Source organism: Aptenodytes patagonicus, chromosome 8 (assembly GCF_965638725.1).
Source record: "Aptenodytes patagonicus chromosome 8, bAptPat1.pri.cur, whole genome shotgun sequence".
NCBI lineage: Eukaryota > Metazoa > Chordata > Aves > Sphenisciformes > Spheniscidae > Aptenodytes > Aptenodytes patagonicus.
This window is the reverse complement of record NC_134956.1, coordinates 3,086,695-3,100,627: the sequence shown is the minus strand read 5'-3', so window position 1 is coordinate 3,100,627 and position 13,933 is coordinate 3,086,695. Positions and strand designations below refer to the sequence as shown.

Genomic DNA, 13,933 nt, shown 5'->3' with positions numbered 1-13,933 from the left:
ATATTTTGTAAATTGGCTAGTAATGTTTTCCTGTATAAAAGTTGGGACTTTCTGTTCTCTCATGAGTACAAAATATTTTTATGAACCTAACCATGGGAAAGTGTAGTAGTCATTCTAATGAGTCTAACAGATTTGGAAAAGGTTATAATATGTTGCATCACATATGAGGTCTTCTAGTGATGAGGGAATGAACGTTTAAAAATAGTTTCATTTGTCATCTAATTAAAAAAAAAAAAAACCAGCCCACAGAAATTACGTTGTGACTATAAATCTTGCACAGAAGTAATGGGCTAATGGTAAATATTACATAATCGGAGGTGTGGGATTTTGAGACATTACCAGAAAGGCAGACTAGCGTTTGGTCATGAAAGAGTACTTGTTTCACCTTGAGTGGGCAGAAAATTAGGCATTTTCAGTAAAGCATGCAGTTCAAAAGACCCAGAAAATTTAAGCTCAAATGAGAGATTCAGGAGTAGGAGGCGTTTTCTTCTTGTTTAGATCTCTAGTGAAAACACTGTATTCAGGCACAGAACAGAGTGACAAATAGAAGGGCTCCTGATTAAAACAACAAAGATGGTTCTTGGGCTGGAAGATCTGTGCTGTGAAAGAATAAAATGGCTCTGTCTTGTTTGAATAATCAGGCTAAAGGAGATAACATTCTGATGTATGCCAAGGGGACAGGATAATTTGTTTAAAAAAAAAAAAAAAGGCTAGTAATAAATTAGGAGGAAAAAAATTGGGATTGAGTCAGAGATTGTGGAAGCCTCTGAAGGTGCCACACATAAAGCTATTCTGAAAAAAAACCCTTTCTAGCAAGGGGGATGTGCAGCACAGAAAGGGAAATGGAATAATTGCTGCTCAATAAGCTTGCATTCTTTATTTGGATGTAAGGAAAAATTTCTTTACTGAAAGAGTGGTGAAACATTGGAACAGGCTGCCCAGGGAAGTGGTGGAGTCCCCATCCCTGGAGGTATTTAAAAGACGTGTAGATGAGGCGCTTAGGGACATGGTTTAGTGGGTGGTGGTGTTGGGTTGACGGTTGGACTCGATGATCTTAAAGGTCTTTTCCAACCTCAATGATTCTATGATTCTATGATTTCTAGATTGTTCATGCTTTCTTTTTTAATACACTTTTAGAGGTGAATCTCTTTGGGCAACTTCTCTACTGTTTGGTCAGGAAAATCCTCCACTGAAAAATGTTTACTCTCTGCTTTTTCATGAGTTTAGCTGTCACTGGTAAAGGAAATGGGGAAGGGTATGACAGTTCAGTGCCTCTGCAGAGGAAAGGCTGCATGCAGGAGCTCTGTTTTTTAAGCGTGTATTTAACAAAGTTCTTTGCTCCAAGTTACACAAGTCAGGGAAGGAAAGCCCTGAACCAGAGAAGTGTTTCCTACAGACGTTTTCTGCTGCCCTCTTAAGTTTGAACTGCTGGGGTTCTTTCATGATCCTCGATAAAACTGGGCACATCAGTAATGAAGAAATCCTGTTAGCTTGATAGAATTAACCGTGTGATAGGTTCCAATATTAGGCCATCTGGGATGATTCCATCATGTGCTAATATACACTAGGACCATAAGTGCTTGGTTTTGTTCCTAGTCATTCTCTTTCCATATATTATGATTGACGAGATTGGTATAGTAGTAGTAGTAGAGACAGTGGTTTCAGGTAAAGATATACATTGAAGACCGAGACGTATTGTACCGGTGGAAACAATGTGATATCCAAAAAAATATGACCATGTTGTGCCATTGGGCACAGAAGAAAATATTCAGAAATCATTTCTATTGTGACCTTGATAGATTAAAAAATAGGCTAAAATGCAAATGTTTATATGTTACCTTATTGGCAGAAGCTAGCACTTTTTTTGTACGAACAGTATATTTTCCCCTTCAAAAGGTTAGGGCTGTGACTTAGAATGAAGAACTGCATTAATTGTGTCCTGCCTGTCATACTGGGAAAAAAAATGTGTTTGTGAAATTAATCGAGTTTCAGTTAGGGTTTCTGTGGATTGTCAGATCACACGGTGAATAACTGGAAAGAGCAATCCGTGCGTCCTTGCCATTACAATGCTTCCATTGAATTTGATGTTTCATCAAACCGAGTGATTAACAGCAAAACTTAACTGGCCTGATACAAATGTGAGCTATGGAACCTGTTAAAATAAGCCGTGCTATTTCAGAGCTGATAAAATGTGCTGCTGTTCAAATTTACAGGCTCCTCATAATGGAGATTATCATTAATCTAATGAAATCCAACTCACCAGGGAGCACTACTAAAACTAAAGGTTATCCATTTGATATGTTCTATCACTTATTTTGTGGTGATGGTCTGCTTCTTTTAAGACAATTTCTGTATGAAGTAATATTAATTAATAGTTAAATAACTGGTTTATGTGAGAGTAAAATACTGGTTGGGTCAAGTGCCAGAAGTATAACTTTACAGTGCAGAAGAAAAAAAAGAACGTTTTAAATCCAAATAGGTCTTTGCAGAATCGGAGTAACACATTTAAGAGTAGCAAGGTCTTTAAGAGTCAGGTTTTAAATAGGATATTTTACTTTTTTAATAACAGTCTCTTATCAGTCTCTTGTTGCAGAAACGTGGAACAAGTAAATAAATGAAAGTCTGTAAACCAGCGTGTTTACAGTATTCTTAATAAATTCTTCTATTTAGTCATGATAGCATCATCATAGCAGTTCCAAATGATGACTTTTATTAGCTAGGCTGGTTGGTTGGATGTCGGTATAGCAAATGTTGATACTATCGGACAGTTGCAGAGCCCATTGATGTTGATAGAGAGATTCCCACTGGTTTCAGTAGATTGTGGATTAGGTCATGTAAAATGAAAACACTATGCAAATCTTATCATATGCTTATGTTTGATAAGTTTCTTATGGCTTTCATCTGTTCACAGAAGTCTGCGTAACAGTCTAAAAAGTCCTCAGCATATGCAAGAAGTAATAATCTTACTCCTTTAAATGATCTTTTATTGCAGGTTCATGATATGTATGCAATCATGTTTTTAAGCCGTTACTTCCTTGGCAGATACTTTTGATTTCATATTGACAACAAATATATTTACAAAACTGCTGTCTTAAAAACCGTGTACTTAGAATGTGTCTAGATTATATCCCTGAAATGTTAATTCTAATATATATATATAATTTCATTAGATTGTTCAATACTTTTTCACAGGACAGTAGCCAAGATTACCAAATGTATTATATATGAAATTTAACAAGAGCAAGTGCAGGATTTTCCACCTGGGATGGAGTAATCCTGGTTATACATACAAATTGGGGGACGAGAGGCTGAAGAGCAGCCCCACAGAAAGAGATCTGAGGGTTTGGGTTGGTGGCATGTTGAATATGAGTCAACAGTGTGCCCTGGCAGCCAAAAGGGCCAACTGTGTCCTGGGGTGCATCAAGCACAGCATTGCGAACCAGTCGAGTAGAGTGGGACAGACACCTCCCACCGCACTGGTGCGGCCCCACCTCGAGTACTGTGCGCAGTTTTGGGTGCCTCAATATAAGAAGGACATCAAACTATTAGAGTGTGTCCAGAGGAGGGAGACCAAGATGGTGAAAGGCCTCGAGGGCAAGACTTAATGAGGAGCAGCTGAGGTCACTTGGCTTGTTCAGCTTGGAGAAGAGAAGGCTGAGGGGTGCCCTCATCGCAGTCTACACCTTCCTCAAGGGGGGCAGCCGAGGGGGAGGTGCTGACCTCCTCTCTCTGGTGACCAGCAACAGGACCCGAGGAAATGGAGCGAAGCTGCACTGGGGGAAGTTCAGATTGGACATTAGGAAACGGTTCTTCACTGAGAGGGTGGTCGGTCACTGGAACAGGCTCCCCAGGGAAGTGGTCACAGCACCAAGCCCATCAGAGTTCAAGGAGTGTCTGGACGACGCTTTTAGTCATATGGTTTAGTGTTAGGTAGTCCTGCGAGGAGCAGGGAGTTGGACTTGATGATCCTTACGGGTCCCTTCCAACTTGAAATATTCTATGATTCTATGATTATGCCAGTGTTCCATATTTTTAAGTACTCTGTCTTACTGGATCACCTAGCAGTATAAATGGGATGCAGATGACATCTTAGACACAGTCATATTTCCATCAAATTATTAGAAAATACTGACTGCTGGAGGTAGATTGGCTATTCCTGATTCAGCATGAAATTAGAGCAGCATATACAAACCATAGTTTTTCTGGTACAAAAACTTTGAGACTAAATCTACTTTTTTTTTTTTTATTTGCCTTTTTTTTTTTTAAATTGAATTAAATAATTAGTTATTTCCAAACAGATTTTAACTTGAAGACTGGACTTGCTTTCTGTTCAACATTGTCTATTCTGTCATTGAGGCTAGTGTACCACACTTTTTAAATTCGTGGAAGTCTGGCTGGTTCTGTGTCGGTAGTCTGCCAAAATGTTTACATGCGTATGATAATTCCAGTGAACCAGTTATTTGAGACTACTGTGTACATATATATACACACACATACACATACATTACCTTGCTTGAAGTAAATTAATGCTAGCTGTTTTTAAATGTTGACAGTCTGCAATTTGTGTACTCTAGGGGGTGCTACTGTTCTAAATGATGAACAGACTTTTCCCTTGTTGTAGTAAACTGGCACTATAATTATTTCTGAGCATATAATCTTCTTATTGATAGGATCACTAATTAGTTCCCAGTTCACTGTTCAGACATGCCTGGAAATCAGTGTTCAAATGGAACTAATTCCTGTGCACATTATGGCATTTGTACAGAAATCAGACTACAAGTGCTGCACTAAATTGACAAGTGCAAATTGCAGTGTTTAAGGGTATGCAGTGCTGTGAAAATAGATTTACACACGTGAGCAGTGGTTTGCAGGGCTGGACCCCACATATTTGGTGGATGCGTGCTTTTGACTTTAATGCTGATAAGCTCTGCGTTGCGGTGTTAAAGAATGCAAATTAAAGAAGTATAAACCTGTTGCATGTTAGCAAATGATTTTCCTGTTGCTTTTGCTGCCAGTTAAAAGTAGCACCAGTTTTAATATTTTGTTCGTTTATATGAAATAAAACCACAGTGTTTTCATGGCATAGTAAGATACTGCGGGAATGTATGTAGATGCTGTGTAGTTTGAGGGAAATATTTCAGGTCTTTTGTGTATATTTGAATCATTTTTAGTGATTACTACTTCATTCATTGTCCTTGCCAAAGTTCAGTAAGTAGTATGAGTTCATATTAGGCTGCATCTATGGCAACTGTATATTCTATAGTTTAATTTTAACTGTGCAAGATTTTTATCCAGAAAATGAATTGTGAAGCAAGAAATGCATAAATACTTCACATACTTTTAAAAGATTCTGACTATAAGAGGTCATGCTAATAACTCCAGTAGGCGGCATTCCTATTAGGAGCTGTCTGTTTTCTCTACATTTAGGCTTTAGAAAGCAACTGTTTTACACAGTGAGTTTCAGATGAATAATGGTATCGCTTTCTTTCCTTCTCTTCCCTACATACAATGGAAGAAATCATCAACAATGGGCAGCCAAATGTTACCTGAATTGGGGGCATATTTGTTTTGTTAACTTTACTCGTGCTGACAGCTAACCTCACACTCTTCTCAAATGCCTTGCCTGGAGATGCTGACCTTGAAAGCATTACTTTCTACGGAGGTGCTCCGAGAGTTGATATACAGGTATTCCATGCTCAGTACTAAGAGTAATAAGGCATAACACAAATTACAGACTACAGTTTGGTGAAATTCTGTAAATCACTAACACCAAAAAATTTTGTTCCCCGTCTCCCCTCAGTAAAAAAAAACAATCAATTTAAGCAAGTAATAAATGTCTTTATGATAGGATTGCACATGTCTCATACTGCAAATAGGAAATAAGTCAAGCAGGGCATGACTCTATTTCCTAAGTACAGTAAATAAAATGAACACTAGGTTCTGTTTCACAGCAAACTCATGCTAAGAATTTCTTAGAGATTGTTCTGAAATGACTGAGTCATGACTTTTTGCTGTAAGTTATTTTTTTTTAGTGATATCAAGATAAATTCTTGCAGTTTGTGGCTCAACATTTGGAGAATATTATTGAATATTATACATTTTTATAAAAGTTGTTAAAGGTACTTTGAAATTAAGTCTCTTTAAATGTTTAAATGTCACGTTTGTTTTCAAGCCCCAGATTGTTTAACTTCAGTACTTAATATTGCTGTTTGTTTTCAAAGCTGAAGTCATTTGTTGAAATGTGAATTATGCTAGAGTTCAGTTGTTTAAAGGTTGCCTCATCTAAATGATGTTTAAGTAGAAAGGCTGAATTTAAAGGAATAGCATCTCACTAATTAATAATTAACTAATGTTTTGAGCACAATCCAATATGTGCAATGGACTTAGCGCTCATGGGGATCAGAATTGGAGTTTTAAATATTTTTCGAAGTGGTAAATCTTAGTTTTTCAACTAAGACATTTAAGCTGTCTGTTGTTATGAATTGGTTGCTTTTCTCCTGAGGCAGATGTGGTGTTATCTTTGAACATGATACCTTCCTCTCTGGTCTGGCTTTTGTGGACTTCTCCCAGAGTAATACAGATGTCCTTGCTTTTCCTGAACCTATTAGATTAACATGGTCCAGCTGGTGCTTCAATATAAACAGCATTATAAAACTTAAGCCATGTCGAGACATCTTCAAAGTTGTCAAGAGGTAATTTTCATATTCCCCATATGGAATTTCAGAACAAATTTGGAAAGAAAAATAAGTGATGAATAATACTCGTTGAAGTTAGACTTGTAATACAGTGTATTTAACTGCTACTTTAGCTATTGGCAAAAATATTTGATAACATTTTGCTGAGTATGCACCTCCTGTAATAAAACAATGGAATTCAGACTTCATATTTCATGTGTATTTATTACAAGAAAACAGTATAAACCAGTAATGCAAATGCTTTCTTCATTGTTATCTTCTTACCAATTGTGTATTTGTACAGAATTAATTGTTGGGCAATATTTTCGTATGCCGTTTCAGTATAAACACTTTCTTTGCTTTCTACCATCTGTTATCCGTGACACCTAAGATTTCCTTAAGAAATATGTTGCCAAAGGCAGTGTTTTCCGTTGATTATTATGAAGTTTGGTTCTCCCACTATTGAAACCAATGGTGAAACTCTTCTGGACCTCAGCGGGAAAAGGATTTTCCAAAAGCAATAATGAATTGTTTTAATATGTAGTATACATTACTTTCACTGATGAGGTAGATTTAGTTTAATATAATAAGATTTTGTCAGATGTCCAAAATGGACAAAGTTACTTTTTTTTTTTTTTTAAACACTTGAGAAGATGTTCTGTGGTGTTCTGTTTTTGGATTGTGCAACAGATTTTTGCTTGCATATAATAAAAGTGGAAAAGTTCCTCTAAGCTTTGGCTTGAGCAAAGAAGGTGCAGAGAGAGACTGACACTGTATCCCTTTTCCAACTTCAAAGTGTTAGAGTAGTTCCCTTTTATCAACAGACTTTTTTATTTTTTTTTTTTAATTCCCGTTTACTCCAAAGCAGATACATGCTGCCTGAGGCATACAACTGACAGATTCCTGGAAGAATGTCTGCTTGTTAGGCCTGGGAGACCGGATCATTGAATTCAGTTCCGTTTTATCACAGCAATCCTGATGCATAATAATGACTCATAAACTCTCCTTCAGATTAATTACACTGTCTCAAGTTATAGTCTAGAAAAAGCAAAACTGATTAGTAAATCAGGCACTCACAAATTTGGGGAGAACAGTCTCCAGTACCTCTGATATGTTCTTTAAAAACGATATAAAGTTTCTAAGCATAGTGTTTCCAATAAACCAGTTTTTCTAAATAAGCTGAGCGGATAAAGATTAACATGAGTGGTTGTTAGGTTGTTGTTCACATTGAAATGAATTTCCACTGTCATTGTTGACTTTAATGAGAGCAGGATTGCATCTTTTTAGTGGTACTCATTTTATATTAATAACTAATTGGGAAATACATATTTCATAGTATACACTTTAATGTTGAAAATCACATTATGTGTGCTTTTTATCACAAAATACTGCGTGATGGGATGTTAAGGATACAAGGACGTCAAAGGAAGGAGAATTGTGTATGTGTAGTAGGTAGATTCAGTTAGTATATATGTGTATTTTTCAAGACGCTGAAGGTCATACAGGAAGCTGTTATGTAGCTACTGATTACAGATATATATATCTCCTTGATTTTCTCTCTCCCTTTTTTGCTGCAGGGCCAAGGCTTTTCGTGGAAAAAAGGTCCATGGAGAATATGACATAAAGGTTGAACAGGTAACTAAATGACTTAATCTGAATGTTATTTTTATATCTGTGTATTTATACAAATACATGTATATGTACAAATACATACCTCCCTGGAGGTATTTAAAAGATATGTAGATGTGACGCTTAGGGGACATGGTTTAGTGGTGGACTTGGCAGTGTTAGGTTAACAGTTGGACTTGATGATCTTAAGGGTCTTTCCAACCTAAATGATTCTATGATTCTATATGCATCTATGTATAGATAGATAAATAGTCCTTTGTACTTCAAAAAAACCTCACAAGTTAAGTAGAACACTCAAAGATTTAATTATGTTTCATTCTAACGTGGCTCTTTTTAGAGAATTCTGACCATAATTTGTACAACATTAAAAACATACTGTATTCAAAAGTTGTTGCTTAGAGACTGTGAATTTCCAAGACACTCCATGAATTACATGTTGCATTTCTGTGTCACTAATTCCTTCACTTAAGAATATACGTACGCTCTGGTTGCAGTGCTAGCATGTGGGTTTTTTAAAAAAAGCACTGAATAAATATGGAGATATAATTCAGGGTGCATTACAATTATGGCTATTTTATTTGAGCTTATATATCTGAAACTAGGGAAGTAAATAAGTCTTTTCACTGCTTTTCAATCTTGAATTCTGTGAACAAATGCTACTGTAAGAAGCTTCAGTACTTAAACTGAATTGTTTTGTCATTGGAATTTCAAAGAGTGAGGGGAAAACTATCACTAGCTGTGTGGATTCAATTTATCTAAATTCACTGTAATAGTACAGCATCTAGCTTTGCTCCATTCTTTACACCATTGAATATCTGCTCATGTTCTTGGCTTGGAAACATGGAAGGCTTTGCCAGGGATCTTCAGGAGTATTGAGGGAGAGACAGGAAAGAGAAGACAAGCTATTTTGTCCTAAAATACCATTTACACCTAGATTAGACCATGCAGTTGACATCATGCACGCTGTCTCGTTAATATTAACAAAAGCTCTGTGTAAGCGTAGAATTTCTTCATGTGGTCTCTTGTAGGACCAGAACTACCTTTAATCAGTAAGAGATTGAAAGTTTCTGAACCCTACTAATCACTTTGTAACACATTAACACTGTGACAATCATGTACAGAGTTATTAACAACTACTTTAGTGTAGTTGTACCAGAGAGCATTATTTTATTTTTATGCTACTTACAGCAACCTCTCTATAACATACCATATTTTCTATCATGTTACTAAGCTTTTAACTACAAAATCTATATTGTGAAATCCTTGTGATTGTTTAATATGATTTATTAATTGGAGAGATCAGTTGTCAATCTCAGATTAAATAGATTTTAAATGATTCTTTAACATTGTCAGCATGTATACAAATATTTCAATCTCTCACCATTTGCGCTGTTTTTACAATAATCTCAAAACTGCCCCTTGTGTTTAGGACATTGTAACACTGATCCAAGAAAGTATATAAGCATATGGGATTTAACGAAGAGACATCCATGCTTGAAATCAAGCACATACTTAAGCCATTGAGTTGGAATGGTGGTTAGAGTAGTCAACACTTGCCTTAACTGAACGCTAAATTCTGAAAGCCTTACACAGATTTTACTTAGGAAGACTTTCAGTGATACCATTTTTCAAGAGGAGACTAATGAGAATTCTGACACACTCTATTCTGTATTAGTGTCTGGGATAGCAAAGACGCTTTTATTTATCCACTGGAAGACAGTTGGCTGCATTTCAATTATTCTGCTGTGTAATGTTATTGTAAAGTGCCTTGAGAGTCTAAGCTGATGAAAGACACTGGATAAATGAAAAACATCCTGTTCTTTCCTTTCAAATAACTGTAGATTCAGAGTATGGAAGTGATTCCTTTTAAATTCCACATTTCCAGTGTGAGAAGATACTTTGAAAAAGGTCTTTATTTGTGAATTTTGCAAGTCAATTGTTTATTAGCACCAGATCTTTTAAAATGAAGAGTAAATGCACATAAAGGAAATAGAAAGGGATAGAGTATATGAAGAGACACTAAATGCTATAAGAAAATATTCTATTTATCATAGTTATTTTAACATTGCTTTTGTATTATTTTCTTCAAAGCTTTATGAAAATGTTTGTTGAGTCTGTGTTAATCTCTTTGATAACACCATACAAAGCAAAAATATAATCTCTACACTTCTATGCAGACATGAATGAGGAAATACACTTGCCTGACAGTCCTTTTTCATAAAGTTTTTTACTTTTTGCTTTCTTTGTGTTAGAATTTATTCAAATGTGATGTGTCATATGTGACAAATACTGTTGGATTAATATCCTCTTAGTGCTCATTATATTCCAAATGTATACTGTCAGCAGTTCAGATAGTAATAATTAAAAGAAGGGATTTAGGGAAAAAAAAAAAAGGTAAAATAAACCAGACTGACTAATGTGAGTCTTCTTTTCATAGGCAGAATTTTCAGAAATCAACTTGATAGCCCATGCTGATGGCAATTATGCAGTAGATATCCAAGTATTTCGAAATGGCACTAAAGTTGTCAGGTAAGAAAAACTAAATAGAGTAACAGCAAAAAGCAATAAATGGCATAATGTATGCATGTGAAAGGTACTGAATGATTTTTTGTATATGTGCGATAGGGTTTTTGACTGATGCAACACACCTTGGTCGTTGGCATGAAAAGTAGGAAATAAAGTATCTGATCAGTGCAGTAAGTCCTGTTTGTGACACGAAGGAAATCTCTCGACAGTTTGATCACATGAAAGATGGATTTGATTAAGATGGGAATGAAGTCTGGTGTACAGAACAAATGACTGGGAGTTAGAATTATTGATTTGGGTCTTATCCTTGCTTCAGAAATAAAGAGAGTCTTGGTGATTTTTGTACATGCCAGACCTTTCCAGATGAGCAGTATTTATATCCAGTGTTGAATATTTTCTATTGAAACAGGCCAAGTCATAGCACTTCTCTCAGGATAGTTACTTGGAATATCACTGTCTGTTTGAAAGACTTCAGTTTAAAAGCCTGAGATTTCCTAATAGGCTGTTTTGTCCAAAAAGGATTATTCCAATTGAAGGCAGGGTAATTTTACCATTTTTTTTCAGTGAGGACGTCAACAGCCCTGTAAACGTAAGGGGAGAAAACAGGGGTACGTCTGGGCAAAGTAAAAGCATAAGTAAGTATTAGCAAAATTATTTTAGGCAGTCCTAAATTTTATCTAATTTGTAGGAATTACTCCTATTTTGGCCAGTGCAGTTACGTATGAGTTAAGTGTAGCAATCGTTTGGCTGAACAACTGCATTCAGAAAGGCAGATCAAGCCACTAACAGTGACCAGGTAGTCTACTGCTTACGTTTATCTTTAGGCAAGAGTAGGAGTTCAGGGAGCTGGACAGCATACAGCATGTCTTGTATCTTCGTGTTTTGCACAACATCTGTCCAAATAAAAGATTTGAAAATTTCTACTCATTCATGTAAAAAAAGTCAGGGAAAAAAATATTGAAAATAAGCGTACTTTATGCTTTAACACTCACAGCTGTTTAATCTCTTGTGTTCTAAAAATACTGCAGCTTAATACAACAACCACTTATGCCAAATCCACAACATTATTTCCTTAGAAGAGTAAGAGATTTGATTTTTTTTTTTTTTTTTTAGTTTTTTGGGGTTTTTTTCCCCAACAATAGAAGTTTTGGAGCCAGGAAATCTTGATCACTGCTCCTTAGCCTTAGTGGCTTTTCTGTAGAGAATTTTCCAAACAAAACAAGAACATTGAGGCCAAGTTAGCATCAAAACATGTCAATATTTAATGTGAGTTGGGAACCTCCAGAAAATAGCATCTACAAGGATGTATATTTGCAGTTTATGAGAAAACTTGGTAAAACTGCTGCTTATATTAAGAAACAGAGAAATCTTGCGTCATCAGGTAACTCTGATAATGAGATGACAAAGGATTTTATAATATTACCAGTTTTATGGCTAATTTACTTAACCAAATAGAACTACCTGACAAATTTCTCACAACTCTGTGTAAGATATCTGCATACGTGTGCATGCTTTCTGGTGAGAAGGATATGCAGAGATGATGGGACAGCAAGTCTCTGTTTCTATGGTAAATTATCCGGAGATACAGAATGTTTTTGAAAACTAGTCGGTTTGTGAAGTTTATTGCCTGAAGCTTGGAATGTGCTTCTTGTGTCACTAAGAGCTACTGATGGATATTACTTTACATTTTCAGTTGATAAGAAACTTCATTAGAAATGCAGCATTAAATATGGGTCAGACAATAGGATGTGTGGCATGTTCCTTTGTTTCTGTCTGTCTCAACTATCAGAGATGGGAGAAACTGCTGGTCCCACTAGTATCAAAGTTCATATTGAATATGGACTATGAGCATATTATGAAAAAGGCCTGAATACTGAGATGAAAAGTCTTATGTGTTATTAATGTGAGGTCCAAAGTGACCTTGTATCATTTATGAGCAAAATGTTAGTTAGCAAAATCATAGAAATTTCAATGACAAAATTTTGCTGCCTTAGTTTAGGAGGAAAAAACCTGTATGACAGGCACCTGCTTGTTTCATTTTCGTGAATGAAAATCAAGCCATGAAAAATTATATCTCATGTTATATAATGCTGAGATTTTGGATCTTACAAATGCTTGAGCCAGGATTAAAATTTTTCCCATGACCTTCTTTTGTATACACAGTCATTCAGTCCAGCGGTAATTGCAGAACTAGAACAATTATGTAAATGTATCATGTCCCTTTGAGGAGTTTTTGCAAAGCAAAATATATAATTTTTTTTTAATGTACATTCCCCCGATTCCCCAATTGTTTCATTAAATCGTTATTTTAAAGGACCATTTCTGTTCTTTTTTTTAAAAACACAGTGCTGTGTTTGAGATGTGTAATCCCCTCAGCACTATTTTAAGCGATAGAGGGGGTCTCTTTCTTTCACCGAGTGGTCTGCAGTTTTGATTAAGGCATCATTAGTCCTCCAAGTATTATACTCATGCTGTGCCAGTAAATTGAATTTCCTTGTTTCAAACACTTGGCACACCACCATGAAACCTAGATCACAAATTCTCAGAACTATGCTACAAATATTTTTTTGAAACTTGTTAAAGGCACGCATTTCTTTACAAGTTTTGGTCATCGGTCTACAGTGCCATTTTAATGACTCTTGACAGCAAATCTTTATAATGTTGCTTTTGCCAAATCATGCATTACATTTGAAAGCCAACTTTAAGAACCCAGCTAATATACTTTGACTACTGCATTCAGGCTGGAATCTCAAAACTGCTTAAGCGATTTTAACATGAATTTTAATCGTTTTGGTTTTGTTTTGTTTTACTAGAGTAGGATTTCGGAATCATTTTATAACCTTTGGAATTTTTCACTCCAGTATACAGCTTATATTTATTCAAGGCATGTAAATAACTACACTAATTTACTACACGAATTTAATTTACCCTGCAGTTATATCTCTTTCAGGAGGTTGGTAGCTTCAAGCTAGTCAGTGTTTTTTCTACCTATAAAATTTGAATAAGGAGGAAAATCTTTCAACAGGCAAGTTTAGGAGCGAATTGCCCCTGTACTGGTGGCTCTGTCCTGTTGCATTATGTCTTCTGTTTTCCGTAACCTTCTT

At 35.9% G+C, this 13,933-nt stretch overlaps 1 protein-coding gene across 1 annotated transcript in view; it reads left to right on the top strand.

Moving 5' to 3' along the window:
• The window catches only part of SYN2 (synapsin II), a 192,526-nt gene that overhangs the window by 63,257 nt on the left and 115,336 nt on the right, over nucleotides 1-13,933 (top strand). The window contains exons 2-3 of the mRNA XM_076345983.1: nucleotides 8,252-8,309; nucleotides 10,741-10,832. Of these exons, the coding sequence (XP_076202098.1) occupies nucleotides 8,252-8,309; nucleotides 10,741-10,832 (150 nt within the window). The remainder of the gene's footprint in view (nucleotides 1-8,251; nucleotides 8,310-10,740; nucleotides 10,833-13,933) is intronic.